This window comes from Perca flavescens, chromosome 4, assembly GCF_004354835.1.
Source record: "Perca flavescens isolate YP-PL-M2 chromosome 4, PFLA_1.0, whole genome shotgun sequence".
NCBI lineage: Eukaryota > Metazoa > Chordata > Actinopteri > Perciformes > Percidae > Perca > Perca flavescens.
The window spans coordinates 38,059,577-38,082,217 of NC_041334.1; the positions used below are offsets into that span (position 1 = coordinate 38,059,577).

General features: G+C 44.4%; 1 protein-coding gene across 1 annotated transcript in view; it reads left to right on the top strand.

The window, feature by feature from the left end:
* Positions 1 to 22,641, top strand: part of cfap57 (cilia and flagella associated protein 57) — a 30,067-nt gene that overhangs the window by 2,073 nt on the left and 5,353 nt on the right. Inside the window, exons 2-19 of the mRNA XM_028575573.1 lie at positions 4,430 to 4,743; positions 5,362 to 5,621; positions 6,686 to 6,875; positions 6,965 to 7,117; positions 8,191 to 8,330; positions 8,900 to 9,065; positions 9,575 to 9,688; positions 9,849 to 10,061; positions 11,018 to 11,191; positions 11,641 to 11,802; positions 12,795 to 12,950; positions 14,012 to 14,105; positions 16,249 to 16,439; positions 17,234 to 17,407; positions 17,529 to 17,687; positions 19,014 to 19,157; positions 20,527 to 20,643; positions 22,250 to 22,384. Coding sequence (XP_028431374.1) covers positions 4,430 to 4,743; positions 5,362 to 5,621; positions 6,686 to 6,875; positions 6,965 to 7,117; positions 8,191 to 8,330; positions 8,900 to 9,065; positions 9,575 to 9,688; positions 9,849 to 10,061; positions 11,018 to 11,191; positions 11,641 to 11,802; positions 12,795 to 12,950; positions 14,012 to 14,105; positions 16,249 to 16,439; positions 17,234 to 17,407; positions 17,529 to 17,687; positions 19,014 to 19,157; positions 20,527 to 20,643; positions 22,250 to 22,384 — 3,056 coding nt within the window. The remainder of the gene's footprint in view (positions 1 to 4,429; positions 4,744 to 5,361; positions 5,622 to 6,685; positions 6,876 to 6,964; positions 7,118 to 8,190; positions 8,331 to 8,899; positions 9,066 to 9,574; positions 9,689 to 9,848; positions 10,062 to 11,017; positions 11,192 to 11,640; positions 11,803 to 12,794; positions 12,951 to 14,011; positions 14,106 to 16,248; positions 16,440 to 17,233; positions 17,408 to 17,528; positions 17,688 to 19,013; positions 19,158 to 20,526; positions 20,644 to 22,249; positions 22,385 to 22,641) is intronic.

Consider the following 22,641-nt stretch of genomic DNA (forward strand, 5'->3'; position numbering starts at 1 on the left):
GGGACATCATTTGAAATTGGGAAAAAGTTGAAGTTGGAAAAAAGGTAATACATTACAATATATCGCAGAATATTGCAATATGTTTGAAATTGCAATAACATCGTATCGTGACATAAGTATCGTGATTATATTGTATCATAAGCCTCTGGTGATTCCCACCCCTATATATATATATATATATATATATATATATATATATATATATATATATATATATATATATACAGTACAGGCCAAAAGTTTGGACACACCTTCTCATTCAATGTGTTTCTTTATTTTCATAACTATTTACATTGTAGATTCTCACTGAAGGCATCAAAACTATGAATGAACACATATGGAATTATGTACTTAACAAAAAAGTGTGAAATAACTAAAAACATGTCTTATATTTTAGATTCTTCAAAGTAGCCACCCTTTGCTTTTTTTGAAAGGTTTTTCACTTCACAGGTGTGCCTTGTCAGGGTTAATTAGTGGAATTTTTTCCCTTAAATATAAGACATGTTTTCAGTTATTTCACACTTTTTGGTTAAGTACATAATTCCATATGTGTTCATTCATAGTTTTGATGCTTTCAGTGAGAATCTACAATGTAAATATTCATGAAAATAAAAAGGAAATGCATTGAATGAGAAGGTGTGTCCAAACTTTTGGCCTGTACTCCATCCATCTTCGTCCGCTTATCCGGTGTCGGGTCGCGGGGGGAGCAGCTCCAGCAGGGGACCCCAAACTTCCCTTTCCCGAGCAACATTAACCAGCTCCGACTGGGGGATCCCGAGGCGTTCCCAGGCCAGGTTGGAGATATAATCCCTCCACCTAGTCCTGGGTCTTCCCCGAGGCCTCCTCCCAGCTGGACGTGCCTGGAACACCTCCCTAGGGAGGCGCCCAGGGGGCATCCTTACCAGATGCCCGAACCACCTCAACTGGCTCCTTTCGACGCAAAGGAGCAGCGGCTCTACTCCGAGCTCCTCACGGATGACTGAGCTTCTCACCCTATCTCTAAGGGAGACGCCAGCCACCCTCCTGAGGAAACCCATTTCGCCGCTTGTACCCTGGATCTCGTTCTTTCGGTCATGACCCAGCCTTCATGACCATAGGTGAGGGTAGGAACGAAAACTGACCGGTAGATCGAGAGCTTTGCCTTCTGGCTCAGCTCTCTTTTCGTCACAACGGTGCGATAGATTGAATGCAATACCGCACCCGCTGCGCCCGATTCTCCGACCAATCTCCCGCTCCATTGTCCCCTCACTCGCGAACAAAACCCCAAGGTACTTGAACTCCTTCACTTGGGGTAAGGACTCATTCCCTACCTGGAGAAGGCATTCCATCGGTTTCCTGCTGAGAACCATGGCCTCCGATTTAGAGGTGCTGATCCTCATCCCAACCGCTTGACACTCGGTTGCGAACCGATCCAGTGAGTGCTGAAGGTCGCAGGCCGATGATGCCATCAGGACCACATCATCTGCAAAGAGCAGCGATGAGATCCCCAGCCCACCAAACTGCAACCCTCCCCCCCGACTACGCCTCGATATCCTGTCCATAAATATTACAAACAGGATTGGTGACAAAGCGCAGCCCTGGCGGAGGCCAACCCTCACCTGAAACGAGTCCGACTTACTACCGAGAACCCGGACACAGCTCTCACTTTGGTCATACAGAGATTGGATGGCCCTGAGTAGAGACCCCTCACCCCATACTCCCGCAGCACCTCCCACAGTATCTCCCGGGGACCCGGTCATACGCCTTCTCCAAATCCACAAAACACATGTAGACCGGTTGGGCATACTCCCAGGCTCCCTCCAGGATCCTTTGAGAGTGAAGAGCTGGTCCGTTGTTCCACGACCAGGACGGAATCCGCATTGTTCCTCCTCAACCCGAGGTTCGACTATCGGCCGAACCCTCCTTTCCAGCACCTTGGAGTAGACTTTACCAGGGAGGCTGAGAAGTGTGATACCCCTATAATTGGCACACACCCTCTGGTCCCCTTTTAAAAAGAGGAACCACCACCCCAGTCTGCCACTCCTTTGGCACCGTCCCAGACTTCCACGCAATGTTGAAGAGGCGTGTCAACCAGGACAACCCCTCCACACCCAGAGCCTTGAGCATTTCTGGACGGATCTCATCAATCCCCGGGCTTTGCCACTGTGTAGTTGTTTGACTACATCAGTGACTTCCGCCTGGGAAATCGGACGACAATCCCCGTTATCCTCCAGCTCTGCCTCTAACATAGAGGGCGATTAGTCGGATTCAGGAGTTCCTCAAAGTGCTCCCTCCACCGCCCTATTACCTCCTCAGTGGAGGTCAACAGTGTCCCATCCTTACTGTACACAGCTTGGATGGTTCCCCTTCCCCCCCTCCTGAGGTGGCGAACAGTTTTCCAGAAACACTTTGGTGCCGACCGAAAGTCCTTCTCCATGTCTTCTCCAAACTTCTCCCACACCCGCTGCTTTGCCTCTTTCACGGCAGAGGCTGCAGCCCTTCGGCCCTTCGGTACCCTGCAACTGCCTCCGGAGTCCTCCGAGATAACATATCCCGGAAGGACTCCTTCTTCAGTCGGACGGCTTCCCTGACCACTGGTGTCCACCACGGTGTTCGTGGGTTACCGCCCCTTGAGGCACCTAAGATCCTAAGACCACAGCTCCTCGCCGCAGCTTCAGCAATGGAAACTTTGAACATTGTCCACTCGGGTTCAATGCCCCCAGCCTCCACAGGGATGCACGAAAAGCTCCGCCGGAGGTGTGAGTTGAAAGTCTGTCGGACAGGGGCCTCCTCCAGACGTTCCCAATTTACCCGCACTACACGTTTGGGCTTACCAGGTCTGTCCAGAGTCTTCCCCACCCCTGACCCAACTCACCACCAGATGGTGATCGGTTGACAGCTCTGCCCCTCTCTTCACCCGAAAGTGTCCAAAACATACGGCCTCAGATCAGATGAAACGATTATGAAATCGATCATTGACCTTCGGCCTAGGGTGCTCTGGTACCAGGTACACTTATGAGCATCCCTATGTTCGAACATGGTGTTCGTTATAGACAATCCATGACTAGCACAGAAGTCCAACAACAAACAACCACTCTGGTTTAGATCAGGGAGGCCGTTCCTCCCAATCACGCCTCTCCAGGTGTCTCCATCATTGCCCACGTGCGTTGAAGTCCCCAGCAGAACAATGGAGTCCCCCACTGGAGCCCCATGCAGGACTCCAGTCAAGGTCTCCAAGAAGGCCGAATACTCCGAACTCCTGTTTGGTGCATATGCACAAACAACAGTCAGAGTTTTCCCCCACAACCCGCAGGCGAGGGAGGCGACCCTCTCGTCCACGGGGTAAACTCCAACACAGCGGGCGCTCAGCCGGGGCTTGTGAGTATCCCCACACCCGCCCGGCGCCTCACACCCTGGGCAACTCCGGAGAAGAAAAGAGTCCAACCCCTATCCAGGAGTATGGTTCCAGAACCGAGACTGTGCGTAGAGGTAAGCCCCACCAGATCTAACCGGTAGCGCCCACCTCCCGCACCAGTTCCGGCTCCTTCCCCCACAGAGAGGTGACGTTCCACGTCCCCAGAGCCAGCGTCTGCCGCCCGGGTCTGGTCCGTCGAGGCCCCTGACCTTCACTGCCACCCATGTGGCATCGCACCCGACCCCAACGGTTCCTCCCACAGGTGGTGGGCCCATGGGCTGGAGAGATGGGAGCCACGTAGCTTGTTCGGGCTGTGCCCGGCCGGGCTCCGTGGCAAACCCGCCACCAGGCGCTCGCCCGGACGAGCCCGCCCGTCTGGGCCTGGCTCCAGACGGGGCCCCGGGCTTCCTCCGGGCAGGGTCACTCCATCTCTACCTTGCTTCTTCATTGGGGTTTTTGAACCATTCTTTGTCTGGCCCCTCACCTGAGACCACTTTGCCTTGGGAGACCCTACCAGGAGCACAAAGCTCCAGACAACACAGCCCTCAGGTTCACAGAGACACACAAACCTCTCCACCACGATAAGGTGATGGTTCACGGAGAAGTGTATATATATATATATATATATATATATATATATATATATATATATATATATATGTATATATATATATATATATATATATATATATATATATATATATATATATATAGTATGTATTGTATGTATTGTATGGGGGGATATTGTATGAAGCACTTTGTGCTACATTTGCATGTATAAAAAGTGATATATAAAGGCTGGTTAGCTCAGTTGGTAGAGCGGGCGCACATGTGCAGAGGTTTATTCCTCTATGCAGAAGGTCCAGGGTTAAAATATGACCTGTGAAAGTTTTCCTGCATGTCTTCCCCCTCTCTCTCCCCTTTCATATCGCAGCTTTCCTATCCAATAAAGATAGAAATGCCTCCTTCCAAAAAATATAAATAATATATAAAAATAAATAAAGTATGACTGATTAATTGCTGTTGTCTCTACAGGCTCAGAGAAAAGCCAGGGCATGCGTGCTCTGGCCATCAGTGCCAACCGGCGTTACCTGGCAGTGTCAGAGTGTGGCGAGAAGGCCACCATCACAGTGTTCGACCTGCAGCACGAGCAGGGCAGGAAGAGAAAAGTTCTGACTGCAGGAGACATGCTTGTTGAAGAGTTTGTATGCATGGCTTTCTCCCCTGATTCCAAGTACCTGATAGGCCAAACAGGTGGCCCAGAGTGGATGCTGATCTTCTGGCTTTGGGAAAAACAGAAAGTCCTGGCAACAGTGAAGACTGGTAACTCAAACAATTCAGTTACCCAGGTGAGTCATCCATGCTGTTAGAAATGCAGCCACAGCTCTTGTGTGTGCAGGCATTCGTGCTCTGAGCATGTATTGAGACGATAATCGATACACTGAGGCCAAATATTGATATTTTAAGTAATAAAATAAGGTGCTCAAAATAGTTTTCTCTGCTTTGCCATTTCCCCGAGGTGGCGCTCAATACATGAATGAGGGAGACTTAAACAGAAGTTAACCAACCGAAAAGGAAGGGGTTTTCAACGGGAGGCAGACAGCAGTTTGAGGAAAATACTCAATGCCCCCAGCCATAGTTTCTCTATAGTATAGTTGGGTCATTTTAATTTACAGACTGAAAAACTTGCTGCAGAATTGTGCTGTTTTCTAACAGTTTTGACTTGCAGTGAATAAAGAGAGAAAACCTGCACTTAAGCTTTTCACGGGCATTGTGTGTCCAAGGTTCGACTGATATCGTGATGTATCATTATAGGATTGCCTGGCTATATATTGAGTATTGCAGAATTGCTGTGTCGTGATGTAATCGGTATCGTTAGCCATCTATTGTTTATCGTATCGTGAGCCATTTAGTGTGTATCGTATGGTGAGGTTCCCATGTGATTCCCACCCCCGATGTCCCATCAGGTCAGCTTCAACCCTTACAACAACATGCAGCTCTGTGTGAGTGGAACCGGTGTGTTCAAGCTGTTCCGCTACTCAGAGGGAGCCCTGAAACAGAGCAGCTTCCCAAAAGTGGAGTCCATCAACTTCCTGTGTCATACCTGGATGACGGAGGAGCGGGTGATCGCTGGAACGGACACAGGCAGGCTGCTGGTGTTTGAGTCTGGAGACCTGCGAAGAGAGATTAACATGGCTTCTAAGGCTGTGCAGGAGCAGCCTGACAGGTCAGAAGTTGGACCGCATTAATAATAATGTGTTAACATAGTTTTTTTTCACAGATTGGGTTATAAAGTAAGTAAGTAAGTAAAGTGTATTTGCATAGCACCTTTCACAGATAAAAATCACAAAGTGCTTCACAATAAAATGCAATTCAACACAAGAAGTCACAATACAAGGAAATTGAAATACAAATAGAAAACATAAAAAACAACCATAAAAACCCCTCGACTAAGTAAAAGATACACATAAATGTAGCAAAATGCATTCTCTGCATTTAAGGGAGCAGCGGGTAGCCATTTACAGCGCCCAATTCCAGAGCTGCCTCGATCAAGGGTACTGACTGGAGAACCTAGAAAATGTTTTTAGTTGGTGGGGGAAACCAGAGCACCTGGAGGAAACCCACGCAAACATGGGGAGAACATACAAACTCCACACAGACCTGGATTTGAACTTAGAATCTTCTTGCTGTGAGGCCACAGTGCTAACCATTGGGCCACCATGCTGCCGTAGAGATTCGTGACAGTTAAGTCTAAATTTGTAAGTATGTAATTTATACATTGTGTATATTCTCAACAAATCCTACCGAAACGATCCTCAACAAATCCTACCGAAACGATCCTCAACAAATCCTACCGAAAAACCAACAATGAGTTGATCCTACTAACAAACAAAGGTGGTGATTTAATTACTCTCAACTTGGACTCAAGTTTATCCAACGTTCATGTTTTTTATTACCAGATCCACAACAACAGAAGCAGTCGTTTTGAATCAAATTCAAATAAAGTGACTTTTTTTTTTTTTTATCCACTGATGAAGATCGTGAGATGTAGCTGAAAGCTCTGGAAAGAGCTTTTTGTCAAGCTGAAATTTTTTTTTATTTTGTAAGCGTGTTTTGCTACTCTCACTAGCAATAAAAAAATCAACAGGATTTTTTACTGTGAATGTGGGTGTAATAGTGATGCAGTAGACTCCCTGCCTGGCCATTGGTCAATCAAGCCAACTTATAGATAGGGTTTTTTTGCACCCTTGACTGAATTGTTAGTGTTTGCTGAATCTCCCTGTCTTTCAGTAATTCACTGCACAGACAAGTGGAGCTAAAGAAGATCATAGACACTGACGTGGATGAAGGTCCCAATGTGCCTCGCATCACAGCCATTCTGTCCTACTCCAAGGGCTTTGCATGCTCTTTGGGGTCCGGCACCGTCTGCCTTTTTGAAAAGAATGAGGAGGACAGTTATAGAAGAAGCAAGGATATACGGGTAAGTGTTCATGCAGGAAACAGTGGTACTGTTGGCTCTGTGTATGTTTCATAGTGAGCATATATACAGTATGTTATACTTTCTGTCAGATCCCACCAGACCCATACAGCAATGAGCTGACCCCAGCTGAATGCCAGGAGATTGACACCATGTGCATCAGTCCAGCAGAGGAGACTCTGGCCATCAGCACAGACAGAGGACAGCTGTACAGCTTCAGCCTATCCTCTTTGGAGATTAACAAGGTACAGTAGGGCTGGGCAATATATCGATATATGAGGCTGGATATCGTCTTACATTTTGGATATCGTAATATCCCGATATGACACAAGTTAGAAGCTGCTCCGTTATTTGCCTTTACCCACATAGTCATTATATCAACATAACTGATGATTATTTATCAAAAAATCTCATTGTGTGCATGTTTTGTGAAAGCACCAATTGTCAACCCTACAATATCGCCACAATATCGTTATTGAGGTATTTGGTAAAAGATATTGTGATATTTGATTTTCTCCATATCGCCCAGCTCTAAGGTACAGTCACCTCTACCAGCAGCACTACCAATAACACTGCTTAAACCAGCAGTAGCCCCGTGGTTTGTTAACACAGAACCATCCATGAAGCCATTGGAATCTGTTTGGGAAAGGCACTTTCGAAAGAAATACCGTAAACAGTCACGGCTGTCACGCACACTTAAACAGCTCGTAGCTGCCAGTAGCTCCCTTACTGGACGCTGATTGGTGCGTTCTGCTGCTGTTTGGACACAAACGCATTACTTGAAGCCTGAAAAGATGGATTTTCGTGTGATAAGTGATCCTGCGATTCTCGTGTGATCTTGCCGTGCAAGGTAACAGATGTGGAGGCATAGATTGTGTGGAGGGCTCTAGCAAAATACGGAAGGTTGTCATGTGCCAGCATGCTAGCATGTGCCGCACGTGCCAGATTTACCAACCCTCTCGTTCCCACTGTGTTTGTTTTTTTAATAAATTCATGGGGAAAGTCTGTTTGTGTCGCATTTACAGAGACAGTGCTGTGTATGAACACCATAATGTTTTTTTCAGCGCACACACAGAACGGACATCCACTGACCTGTGAGGAGATATTTGCTGAGTTTGAACCCAGACTCCACCTTTAAGTCTTTCTTTTATGCCAGTCTGTTCCTTCTTCTCCTTACATTGCTTCCTCGGCACATTCTTCTTCCCCTTGTCTTCATCCACCTCCCTCCTTTCCCTCATGTTTTACACACCAAAGCAACTTACCCTTGGCTTTATATCCTTAGGCTGACCCTGTCAACCTTTGTAACTTTATCCATCAGGAGGAACACATCCATTTTGAGTTCCTATCGCAGCCCTTCCACTCTAAGTCCATCACTGGCTTGTCCGTCTGCATCCGAAAGCCCCTGGTAGCCACCAGCTCTCTGGACCACTCTGTCCGCATCTGGAACTATGACACAAAGTAAGAGACAAAATCACACCCAAGTCCGTTGCTCTTTTGTTTATGTGTATTTATGTGTGTACTTCATCCACAGTAATCCCACCAATCAGTCCCAGTTAGAGAGTAAATGCCATAAACAGATTCTTTGTAAATCTCTACAATCATTCCCCGAAAGAACCAAGCAGGCCTGCCAGGTCGCAAGATCCAAAATTTCTTCAAAACTTGCCATTTTCAGCATGTAGCTTGCTCAAAATGTATTGTTTCCCGAAGAGAACAGAGTTAGACAACGGCAACACACATCGCAGTGCCGGATGTTCCAGCGATTATTGTGGAAACTAGGCACAGGGGCATCCCTGAAGGAGGAAAAGAAGAAATCATTTTACAGTTCTGACCTGGAAGGGGGCAGGTGCGGTCCCGTTTGTAGAGGCCCTAAAAATCAAGCTCTTCTGGTATTAAAAATTTAGGAAAGTGAATTATCAAGCCCAGTGTTCAGTAGTATGTATCTATACGGAACCTACATGGCAGTAATCAAAGAGCCTAAGGACTTGCTACTGTGTCCATCTGTGCCTCTCTCTGTAAATTGTTACTAGAGTGTTGGAGCTGTACAAGGAGTTCCAGGAGGAGGCGTACAGCGTGGCTCTGCACCCCACTGGCCTCTTCATCCTGGTGGGCTTTTCAGACAAACTCAGGCTGATGAACCTGCTTATCGACGACATCCGCACCTTCAAGGAGTTCACTGTGCGCGGCTGCAGGGAGGTGGGTTATATTTGCATGTGTGATGATTTGTTTTTTAGATCATTTTTTTTTATGAGCACCATTTTTCATTCAGACATACAGAACACATTCCACAATATGTGCCAGGTAATATTGGATGGTGCACAGAACAGAGAAACAAAAAATTAACAAGAACAAAAACCCTCTCTCATCCCCCACCCTTTGAGCCATCATTTTCTTAGTTGCAGTTAAGCCGGCTAGCCTCTGTTTCTCCAGCAGGTGTAATTTAGAGTCATCATTAAATAACAAAACAACCGGTCAGTAGGAATTCAACATCCTATCACATCAGATAGTATTGATGTTGTTTTATGCCAGAACTCATGCACCTGTTCACACTCCCAGACCATGTGCAGGAACGTTCCAGTTTGTTCAGGTTGACAGAACGTACAATAGGGAGTGGGAATGGCTCTTTGCATGTGTGTTGATTGATGACTTAATGCACTTTTCAGCTCTTACCATTTTTTTTTTCACTTTCTCTCTCCACACCTTAGTGTGCTTTTAGCCACGGTGGCCACATGTTTGCAGCTGTCAATGGAAATGTCATCCACATCTACTCCGTCACCTATTTTGAGAACATCCTCAATCTGAAGGGCCACAATGGAAAGGTAAGTCAGGCACGAGAGTGTTTAATACAGCATGTGAAATAACAACAAAGTGTTTCTGGAAATTCCACCACACACAGGGCAGTGTCCAAAGTCAGCCCAAAAGTCAGCTTTAACCATGCCTCTCCAAAAGGCTATAGTTCAGTACAAACTTTTTGTGCAGATACGAGGCATTGAATGGAGTCTGGACGACAGCCGGCTTGTGTCATGCGGGATGGATGGCGCCGTGTACGAGTGGAACACGCAGACTGGCAAACGTGAATCTGAGAGTGTCCTCAAGTCCTGTAGCTACACAGATGTTGCCTTCTCTTCAGACTGCAAGACCATCTTGGCTGTGGGAACAGACCTCACACTGAAGGAGATCCAAGATTGTCAGGTCAGTAATAGTCTCGCATTGCCAGACCTTCCTCCACAGCGCTGCGAAGGAGGGTGTTCCTAGTCCACACAGCATTCTGGGATGGGAGAAAAACGTGCTCTGATGTATTCCTTTAAAGGAACAAGCAGACTCATTGGGACTTTAGCTTATTCACCGTATCCCCCAGAGTTAGATAAGTCCATACAGACCCTTCTCATCTCCGTTTGTGTTGTAACTCTGTCTGGCACACCCACCGCTAGCCTAGCTTAGCACAGATCCTGGAGGTAACTGGCTCAATCTAGCCTAGCTTAGCACAGATCCTGGAAGTAACCGGCTCCATCTAGCCTAGCTTAGCACAGATCCTGGAGGTAACTGGCTCAATCTAGCCTAGCTTAGCACAGATCCTGGAAGTAACCGGCTCCATCTAGCCTAGCTTAGCACAGATCCTGGAAGTAACCGGCTCCATCTAGCCTACTGCTCCCAATAAGTGACAAAATAACGCCAACATTTTCCTATTTACATGTTGTGATTTGTATAGTCACAGCGTGTACAAATAACAAGGTCACATGACACACAGCCATCTCCTAACCGTATACATACTGGGAACTATATTCTCAGAAAGGCGAAGCACTGCTACTTTCTGCTCCTCACCACAGTGCTTCAGGTGCTGCAAGCAAATCACTCCGCCCAAGTAGCAGACGTAGCAAAAAAGTCATAGCATAGTATGTCGAAAAAGTGATAAAAAAGTCATAGTATAGTATGTCAAAAAAAACAATAATAAAACTTCCAGAAAAGGACCAGCCCGCACTGGGCCACACCTGTGGAAATGTATCCATTGCTCTTAAGCCAAAAGAAGCAAGGGATTTACTATATTATAAAGGCTATAACCTTCTTCTTGCATATTCCTCTGCACTAAATATTAAATATGTTTACCATTATTGTTGTCCTCCCAATTGAGTATTTTATTGGTTCCACAGGTCCTGAGGGAGGTTCCTGCTGATGAGGTAGCACACACTGCTGTGGCAGTGTCCCACTCTGGTAGGGTTGTCTTCACCGGGACGTCCAGTGGAACCATCCGAGCCATTAAATACCCGTTGCCAATCCAGAAGGAATGGATCATGTACCAGGCTCACTGTGGCCCCATCACCAAGGTTGGTTTTTGGGCATATAATACTATGCTATTCACATAATAATTGTTGGCATGATTTTAAAAATCATGTTTTAATGTTAAGCATACATGTGGCACAGTGAAACAGTAAATGACTTAATTACCTATAGTCCAGTGAGCCTATTGTCAATGCTTTTTCACAAAGAGGCTGATTTACGTTTGCTAATAATATGTTGGATTCATGTTAAGACCTTTTAAAATTAAGTGGTGGCAGGTGGCCCCCCTGCAGTAACTCTGAGGACCCCCAAGGGTTCCCATACCCTCTGTTGAAGATCTCTAGTCTAAACTGTTGATGCACACACTAAACTGACAGAAAGGCAGAAATCCATCCCCTTTGAATGTGATTTGAATATTTTGCGATTGAGAAATGATCTCTCGTTGTATAGCTGAAAAATAAAGTCTGACTAACTGGCTAACTTTGTGTGTCCTCAGATGGTGATCACGTTTGACGATCAGTTCCTGTTCACAGTGTCTGAAGATGGCTGCCTGCTGATGTGGAAGGTCATCGATAAGGATGGCCGAGGACTGAAGAGCAGCAGGCAGATCATCCACACCGAAGAGATCCTCGTAACCAAGTCAGACCTGGAGGAGAAGGTGTGTGTGTGTGTGTGTGTGTGTGTGTGTGTGTGTGTGTGTGTGTGTGTGTGTGTGTGTGTGTGTTATTATCAATGAGGAGTCCAGTGAGGTGTACATTTTGGAGGTAGGCTGGAGGTAGGCTTTCTACACCAAGGTAGTTAAATACCAACCACTCCTAAACACCATCTCAGAGCTGGGCTATAGGTGCAGACTACTTGTTTTCATATTTGGTAGCCTAGGACACACACACACAGGTTGGTAGTAAGAGGGCTGCAACAACTTGGGATGGCCAAAAAGAAACAGCTAAACAGCTTGCAAAGTATTGTGCCATATCTGCTATTATTGGCAGCCGCCACGTATGGCGGAGATGTTGCTACTTCTACCCTTAAGAACTGAGTATTGAGCTTATTAAGTGATTGTGAAAACCTGCTGCGTGCCACTGGTCCATGAGTTTGCGTATTGTACTGCATCCGTAATATTTGTGTCCCTGTACCATTTTCTTCATGTGGACATAAATAAATGGTTAAAATGTGTGTTTGGTGTGTGTTTGTTTGGTAAATATATACTGTAAAACAAAGAACCAGTAACTTTAGCGTTAAAGATGAAGGAAGTACTTATCTACATTAAACCACATAAATATATGGGACATAAATACCCATAACCAAATATAACGTCACTTTACCTCTGACTCCTCCTTACCACAGGCGAAGGTTGTTAGATAATTTTCTTTACATTTTCCCCCCTTATGAACGATTACTTTGGGTTCTGTGTAGAAGCTCTACGCAGTGTCTCTGTTTGAATGGTTTGAACAACCAAAAACAATGCAAACCTTTGGCCTTTTTGTGTTGCTATGTAACGTTAAAACGAGTATTTCCTGAACCCCATTTGCTCTTCGCTCCGCCAAGATGAACGGATGTAACGTCACGTGCAAACAACCTTTTGGTTGTTATAGTTATAGTAACGTATAAAGCAAGTATCCAATCCAATGTTCCTGTGTGTCTGTGTTGCAGACGCAGAACATGCTGGAGCTAAAGATGCGTCTGGAGGAGCTGCAGATGGAGAACGAGTACCAGCTCCGCCTGAAGGACATGAGCTACAATGAGAAGATGAAGGAGCTTTCTGAAAAGTTTACCCAGCAAATAGAATCTCTAAAAACAACGCAACAGGTCTGCTGGTCTACCAGACAGCTCTACTCCAAATATACTCCGCACCGCTACAGTTTAGGGTCAAAATGATTATCAGAAACCAACAATGCCTGTATGTAATTACTATGAATATTAACATTAATCCACTACTTTCTATAGGGTTTACGCAGGGTCTTAAAAAGTCTAAAATGTCAAAATCTAAATTTTAGGCTGGCTACACACTGGCTGCGTGGCGTGAGCGTGTCAGTTTATATTTCGGCTCCCATGTTAACAGGTTAGAGCGTGCACACTGCCTGACACGCATGTCTCATGGCTCGAGCCGCCCCGAAAATGCGTGCATGCTAGAAATAGAGCCGATGCCTATTTTTGTGTGTTGGAAGCGTTTCCAGGCAAGATAGAATACAAAAAGATGTTTATAGGTCATTTTGACACTAATCCTTGTTAATAAATGACATGTTGATGTTTGAAAGTCTCAAGGTTTTTACATAAGTGAAGATATATAAATGTAATGAAAAAAATAGCAAATAATTAGTGATTTTTCAAATGTCAATACAGAACGAAATATTCTGTAGCCTATTCTGCCGTCAATACTGCCGATGTTGTCTTTGCTGTAATCAGATCAGTATATATTTATGTTTATGTTTACGGGAAACATCCAGACGAGGCTAGCAGCAGCAGCAGCAGCAGTCAGACACCTTTCTGGTGGGTAAAGACGTAGAAAAATCCATGCAGCCGCCACGCAACTGACACCCAACAGAAACGCCACGCTCACGCCATGCAGGCTGTGTGGAAGAGGCCTTAAGAAGTCTAATATTTGCTTAAGTATTGTGTTCTAGGTCTTCAATAATTTTAAACAGGTCTTAATTTTCCTACGTCAATGTAACGCTTTTTTATGGCATGATATAGGCTAAGTCTTAAATTTCATTCATAATGTTCTTAAAAAGGTCTTAAAAAGTCTTGGTGAAACCTGTAGAAACCCTGTTTCTAGTGGTACGTTCAAAAGAAATTAAGAAAATAATGTAGAAAAACTATTTGCATGTATGGCCCCCCTTCTCTATTTATAACATGCTCTGTTCCTACAGATCATGAAGACAGAGATGGAGAAGCAGGAACGGGAGCACCAGAAGAGTTCTGCAGAGCTCACTGTGAAAAACTCCAAAGACCTTAAGGATTTAGGTGAGAAGAGGACTGGATCCGTGTCAGCACAATCCAGGGACATTGTAACCGTGTTTTGTAGTTAGTAGATGTAGGTTTTGGTAATGTTTTGGTTTAAAAAGGAATATCTTTCGCTACTTTTCCACGTCGCGTCCATAGTAACCCGGTGTTTTAGATACAAACTTTAGATACATAAGAAACTCTCTCACCACTGAAGCATCTAATTACATACTTAAATGCAATGATCAGCCCCCACTTTTTATACTGCATAACATCCTGGTCTCAGGCATGTAAAACAGTCATAAAACCCTTGGAATCTTTGTATAAAAACTGCCTTAAGATTCATGACAAAAAAACACGTCATTATCATCATTGTCAAATATGATCTACTTAGTTTTGATAATAAGTCAAATGTGTCTTTGTTACATGGAATCATATACAGTGCCACTGCTCCCCCTCTGAAAATAACAACTGTGAACAACTCAAAGTGTTACAAGGGGGGAGTGTAGCATCCCACAACGTAAAACCCAATTTATGTGTTGCCATGAGGCAGTGGAATGCCCTTTCCACGGAATATATTTTATGTACAAATTCTCACACCTTCTCATGCCTAACAAAGAGTTGGTTGTTGAGCAAACAAGTTTGCTCACATCTATAAGATATTGTATTTATGTGTGTGTGTGTGTGTGTGTGTGTGTGTGTGTATCCTTGTATGAATGAATATCTGGAGTTGCATGTACTCTAATGTGCCTAAGCTGCTGCTGAGTGTGTGTGCTGGGAGGGGGGAGAAAGAGAGAGTGAGTGGGCTGATAGCGCCCCTGTTTTTACTAAAAAGTTTGTTCTTAATTACTATGCACATCATGTCATTTATATATAGTTTTGTGATATTTTTTATTTAAAATTGTAAATTGTTTTTTTTTAATTTGTCATACCTGCCCAGGGACTACAGGTGGAAATTAGCAAGTGTTGCTATAACCTGGCCCAAGACATATTCTTCTGTTTAACAAGTTAAATGTTTATTTGTGCATTGTCCCTGTTTCAAATAAATCAATTTCCATTCATTTCCTAATGGCGCTGACACACCAACCCGATAATCGTCCATCAACAGTCTGGCAAAGTCAGTGACTCGAGTCTGTTCGGTGTGTTCTGTGCCGTTGTCAGTCAGAGGAGCCGCCGGCTTTCATTTTGGCCGACCTGACTTAAAGGCGGGCAGTCGGACTCCATGACCAATCTGATTGGTGGAGTGCCAACCCGGAAATGACGAGCGGGATGAGCGTGACGAACGCCTCTCAAAATCTGACGAAAATCTTTTAAACTGACCTTTGTTGATCTGAAATGAAGACAGATTCAGCATCTGCACGGCCTGTTTCAGAAACACGTTCCGATTAACTATTTTAGTACAATATGAGATCGTATTCAGAACAAAGTCGCCATTATGCCCGGTTGAAAAATCCGGGAGCAGCCAGACCCACGTGATGTTTTCGTCCAATCAGCTGCCGGTTTGAATTTTTTGGGCGAGAATACAGATTAGCGCCGCCTGCTGTTATGGAGACGTATTATGTCTCGCACACTCGCAGAACGTACACTCAAGTCTGCGTCGCTTCGGTGAGTTCTGAGGAACTTTTTGGACCTCGGGGAGACTGATCAGGCCGTCAGGTTGGTGCGTCAGGGGCTTTAAACAGACATTTGGAAACACTGCTGCCCCCGTTTTGGTTTGAAAACTCCGGGATTGCTTTGTAGTCTGGATGGGCACAAACGGAAACATTTGGAAAAGACACTGTATCATTCAGTCTTATCGGTTAGGTAGCGTACAGACATTTCAGCAAAAGTTCCACCTCGTTGTCGGCCCGAGCAAATAAATCCCTGCTCTTACTTTTCTCCATTTTCTGTATTTTAAACGTATATATCCATGATTTTCAACCGCAGGGTCACGTCAGACAATCAGCTTCGTGTTTACACCGACACGCGCACATGCCCAGTGTGTGTGAATGGTTGTGTGATGTGCGTTGACAGACGTGTTAATATGGAAAGAGATTAGTTCTGCTACTGGAGCTACAACTCTTGTTTGGACAGAGATTGTTTTTGTCTCAAGTTGCCTCTCAAAAATGAAAACGCAGTTTGTTTGTACTATTTATTAACAAATCAATCAATCAATCACACGCAGAGTTATCCTACAGCCAGAAGCTGATTGTGGAGCACGAGAGGTACCAGGACCTTCAGCAAAAAAATCTAAGAATGCAAGAAGACTATGAGAAGCAGCTGAAGGATGCAGAGGAGCGCAAAGTCCAGTCCCTGCAGGAGCTGACGCAGCGCTACGAGGCCAGGCTGCAGGAGAAGACTCAGCTCCTGGTTCAGGTAAGTCAGGAGGAGACAGTTCAGTTGTATTTATAGTGTCAAATCACAACAGGAGTTATCTCAGGACACTTTACAGATGGAGTAGGTCTAGACCACACTCTATAATTTCCAAAGACCCAACATTTCCCGCCTCAAGTGCAAGTATTTGGTGCAACAAGGCAAGGCAAGGCAGCTTTATTTGTACAGCACATTTCAGCAACAGGGCAATTCAAAGTGCTTTACATAAAACATTAAAGAGCAGCAGAAACCTCGGACAGAACCAGTGTCTTGGTGGGCGGCCTCCTGCCGCTGCTGGTTGGGACACAGAGATCACAGATATGGAGAAATATGATACAGTCAGCACAGCTCTAGTGACCAGATACGATACAATACAACTTTATTGTCAGTTAACACTTAAATTTATTTTGCGTTCCCAAACAGCTCCGCTCAAAAAAAAAGTAAAGTACACACAGAGTTAGACAGCCATTACACACGTAGTACAAAGATGAAAACACATCAACAGCCATGACAAAGAAACATGTTTCATGAAGTCCTCGGATCCAGATATAAATTGGCAGCACACTGATTTTGGTGTAGCAACAGGACAAGACTGTATTAAAGAGTTCTTGAGCCTGTTGTATCCAAACGAAGGGACTCTAAATCACCTGTTTTAGAAGGCAAAAGTTAGTATTCATAACTCAAAACATGCATGGAGTCAGAAGAGATGCTCTTAGCAAGCTTGAGCTCTCTTAGATAGTGTCACATGAAGAAGAGAAGGGACGCCGGACCAGTGACGTTCTTGTGTCTTTGTGCAGTGTCAGGAGGAGGCCCAGCAGCAGAGCCGTGAGTTTAAAGAGATCATAAAGCAAGTCGAGGAGGATGAGGAGAGGAAGATCCATGACATCCAAATCAAATACGAGAAGAAATTGCACACTGAGAAAGAGATCAACACGAATCTGAAAGGAGAAACTGGTCTCATGACACAAAAGGTGAGCATAGCTCCTGTCGTCTGATTCATTTCTTTCTCTTTCTTCGTCCCTCTCTGTCTCTGGTGTAACCTGCTCTTTGTGTTTCTTCTTCCTTGTTGGTGGGTGATCTGTGTGATCCCAGTTCTACAGTCTGCAGAGACAGATCGATGACCGATGCACGGATATAAACAAGCTGAAGCAGGAGCGCCAGAGGCTGCTGGGGTTGATCCGCTCCCTGGAGAGTGACATCGAGGACCTGAAGCGGCAGATCTCTGGACACGAAAAGACCAGCCAGGACAAGGTGGCTTCAACATTTTGGATTCAAATTAGAGCCCGACCGATAAAACTTTTTTAAGGCTGATATCGATACAAAAATGTATTAATAATTATTCCAATATATCGGCCAATATACGTATAGCTAAAAAATAAAAAAAATCCAGAAACGCGTAACAAAACATTAGTTATTTGTAGTTATTTATGAGTCCTCACTAAAATAATATGATAATGCATTTTAAAAAGAAACGTGTTTGTTTTATTGTCACAACAGAACAGAGGAACTAATAAGATTAATATATTAAAGTTCTGATAAATAAAATGTGTAAAAATACAAACTTGTATGAAACTTAAAGTCCTTTGAACAGAAACACTTGTTGTAGAGCGCCCTCTGGTGGACAAACTACGCAACGCCAGCACTCAGAACATGGTTGAAGGGGGTTTTGTCCGTTTTTATTTTATTTTTTAAATATTCATTTATCGGCCATTATAAATGCCGATATCGATAGTTTGCAAAATGCCAAATATCGGCCGATAATATCGGTCGGGCTCTAATTAAAATAGATTAGATTGAAATCCAGACAGATTTTGATAGATTTTATTTGCATTTTTTGTTATTGCCCTATATCCTTGCCATTTTCCCTTTTATCCAATGTTTTTGCTCAAAACTAAAAAATGGTTGAATACTTCAACATTGTGAACATTGTGTTGTTGCTGGGGAAAAAAAAACTGTTCAACAGAAATACACGAGTGGACGACGGTATGATCCTGAATGAAATTTTTTTTGTAAGGTCATGATTAATCTTGAAGCTGGTTGAATACTTACTGGAAAAAGACCATGGACCTGCAGTTGATGAAAGTTTTGGTCCGAGAGATGCTCTCTGAATACGTTATCATATGATTTAATTTAGACTTAGATGACGGCCGTATGTATGGTCCGTATTGTGAGACAGTGTTTCAACATACATGAAATATTAGGTCCTCCTTAACCTTTTTGAAAAGTGACTAGCTCTCAGGCTGTGTTTAGACGGAAACCATCTGAAGAGAAAACGCAAAAGTGGCGTTGCGTTCTCACTTTTTATTCCGCGTTTAGACGAGCGTTATAGAGGGGGAAATCTGCGTGCATATGGTGACGCAAAAGTGTGTGAAATGCAATCCACCAAGTCTAAACGAAAGGTACATCTGTTTTGTCGTTTTCACCCGCGAGCATATTTCGTGTAAACAGGGCCTCAGTCTGGAGGTTATGTCCTGCTGCAGAGTCATGACAATATTAGATATTAAAAATTGATTGAAAAAAGTAAGTCAACACAGAAAAAGACCCATTTTCTAAAACTAAATTCCTTCTCACATACAGGATAAGACCATCTCCGGCTTGAAGAAGAAGAACCAGGAACTGGAGAAGTTGAAGTTTGTTCTGGATTTCCAGTTAAACGATTTGAAGAAACAGACTGAGCCTCAACAAGATGACATTGCTGAGAAGAAGGAGCGGATCCATCAGGTGTGTGTGTGTGTGTGTGTGTGTGTGTGTGTGTGTGTGTGTGTGTGTGTGTGTGTGTGTGTGTGTGTGTGTGCTTGTTTAACTATATTCGTGGGGTCCAAAAACTGGGAGTCCAGTATACTTGTGGGGTCCTGACAGCTTTGTGGGGCCCCCACAAGTTTTAAGGGCTGTTTGAGAGTTAAGACTTGGTTTTAGGATTAGGGATATAATTAGGTTATGGTTAAAGTGAGGGTGGGTTAAGGTTAGGCATTTAGTTGTGATGGTTAAGGTTAGTGTAAGGGGCTAGGGAATGCATTATGTCAATGACGGGTCCCCACAAAGATAGTGCCACAAACCTGTGTGTGTGTGTGTGTGTGTGTGTGTGTGTGTGTGGTGTGTGTGTGTGTGTGTGTGTGTGTGTGTGTGTGTGTGTGTGTGTGTGTGTGTGTGTGTGTGTGTGTGTGTGTGGTGAGGTAAAAGCTCCAGCATTCTACATTACAGAATATAGTCAGCTTTCATTCAAACATTTACTGAAACAACGAACACTTAAACAACTTTGATTAGTTATGTTTCCATTTTATGAAGTTTTTTAGGACTGAAGAAACTAGAAAATATCCACATTTAAGAAGCTGGAATTAGAGAAGTTTTACTTTCCATAAAAAATAAAATAAAAAAATGACTCAAACCGATTAATCTATTATCAAAATAGTTGGTTGATCATAGTGCGCGCGCTGTGCACGAGTCTAGGAGCATCTTACTAATGCTCTGTTAAAATAACAATGAAATGCTGCGTTATTGACTTTAGACCAGGTTTTTGTTGGTCACTTCCCGCTGCCTCAAGATAGCAATACGCCCAGAATGCACCTGAACACACCTCCCTGTAAGACCAGCACGCCCAGAATGCACCTGAACACACCTCCCTGTAAGACCAGCACGCCCAGAATGCACCTGAACACACCTCCCTGTAAGACCAGCACGCCCAGAATGCACCTGAACACACCTCCCTGTAAGACCAGCACGCACCTCCCTGTAAGACCAGCACGCCCAGAAAGCACCTGAACACACCTCCCTGTAAGACCAGCACGCCCAGAATGCACCTGAACACACCTCCCTGTAAGACCAGCACGCCCATGGGCCATAGATGGGCACAGGTGCATTTGCTATTTAAAGGACTAGGCGCTGGATGGGAAATTGACAACTAGCAAAGATCTTAAACTAGCAAAGACACTTACGTCGGGCTTTACGCTGCACTGGGTGCAAGACAGGGCCCTAAGACTACTACACTATACTCACTCAGGTGAACTGCTTGGGCACATGTCGCTGACTTGTCAACATAAACCATCTCTTTGCGTTGACAGTAGCCATTTGCTGTTTCTTCCCTGTTTCACAGCTGGAGGAGGAGCTGGTGCAAATCGACCAAAGCAACACTCAGCTGAAGCTCGCCGTCTCTGACCTGAGGCTCAAACTGAGGACCAGAGACAAGGAGATGCATAAGGAGATGCAGAAAGTGAGCATGTAACTAACACTCGGTTTCTATGCTGCAACAAACTATTGGGATTACATGTATCGTCATGTAATCCTTGCTTACATGATGCTTTTCCAGCTTTATTACAGTTGGAAGCTAGTAACAGCTGTTTTATATGATATTGTCAAATGTTGACTGGAGTCTTGTTTCTCTCTCTCCTCTCATGGAACTAAGAGGCAGATATGTGGCAGACATTCACATTAAATTAAACTAGATCTGACCATAATTACACTTGTGCACTCCATAACTTTCGTTGCTGTAGCGTATTCTTTCACTTGCAACCCTGGCTGTGGTAATCTTGGTAGCAAATAAAAAATAATTATAAAAACATAGCCTAATTCAAACCGATGCGTTGCATTGGCCAAATACGGCCAACAAAGATGCATAACTCCCTCCGCTGAAGATCTATATCTTTCATAAAGATACCCATCATCAAGGATTGCCAACAGGTTTTGTCGGTCTCTAGATTTTCTAGCTTTTCTGAGCGCACCTCTCTGTTTTTCCTTCTCTCTCTCTCCGCAACGAGCTTCATCGGATCTTCTAAGAACAGTGACGCAGTTATCAATCGAGTATTGAGTCTGGTGGGTTTGGCGATGTGGGGCTGTTTCATGTTAGGGCGTTTTCACACCTGTAGTTCGTTTGCTTTGGTCCGAATCAGTTGGTGAGGTAGTAAACTTGGAGCGATTTGCCCTCTCAGGGCTCCACACTAACTTTTTGCCTTAGTTGCACTGGTGCGCCTAACTTTTTTTATTTAGGTGCACCAGCACAAAATTTAGGTGCACCCAAATTTTTCCTTGCAACGCCGTAACGCTGAATGGCGATACACGATATATAGCTCTGTATTTTTTTACAAAGTGGGCTAAATGTTCAAGTCAAAGACACTTTTCACAAGCTCTTTTATTAAAACAGATTGTGATTAAAATAAAATGCAAAGAAAGGATTTCCTTTACAAGTTTGAAATCATACAGCTGCAACACATAAAAATAAAAGTTATCTGAAATAAATAGCCTAGGATATATAAAAAAAAACACATATCTGAGAAAGCTCCTTCATAAGCTTTCAACAACATTGAAAGAGAAAGAGGACGCCCGGATAGCTCAGTTGGTAAATAAAGAGGTTTGACTCCGACCTGCGGCCCTTCCCTACGTGTCTCCCCTTTCATGTCTTCAGCTTTCCTATCAAAATAAAGGCCGAAATCTTTAGAAAAAAAAAGCTCCGTCCAGAGCAACGGGGTCTATTGGTCCATTATATACTGTCTATGGTTCTGGACTGCTGCATTTTTCTTGCATCTCCGTGGTTAAACCAGCTCATTTCATTAAAATGATCGGACATTGTCGCCTGCTCTGGTCACCTTGACTGTCGGCTGGTTTGACCACGGAAACAACCAAAGAGCACCATGTCATGGGACCTTTAACACAAACTACGTGGGGAAACTTTACGACGAGCCAGAAAACACAATCATCTTCAGCAGTCTCTCATTGAGCCCCTCCCCTCACCCCCAGACGGGCCAATAGAAACCAACAGGTGGATTACGACGTGACGATAGATGTGAAAAAGCGTGAACCTTTGATTTCTTCTCTGTGGACAGGTGAAAGATTTGGAGACACATCTTCAGCGGCTCAAGGCAGACCTCCATAACTGTGTTGGCTTCATCCAGGAGCCGAGGAAACTGAAGGACAGCGTGCAGATGATCTACGCCCGCTACGTACCGCAGACCGACGGGGTGAGTGGTTCATGTGGGGACGGCCCATTTCTCAGACGCTCCATTGTTCTGACTTCTCAATAACCCAAAAAATTCCCTTTGGTCCTACAGCCCACTAGTCCGACTTCCCTTTGGTGGCGAAATTACAAATCCCACTATGGCTACGCCAAGACCCGCCCTACGAAGCAGCTCGATTGGTTGGGGTTAGGCATTAGACCTTGAGTGGTTCAGGTTAGGATAGCCGATTGGTCAGGGGATTAGGACCTGAACCAATGGGG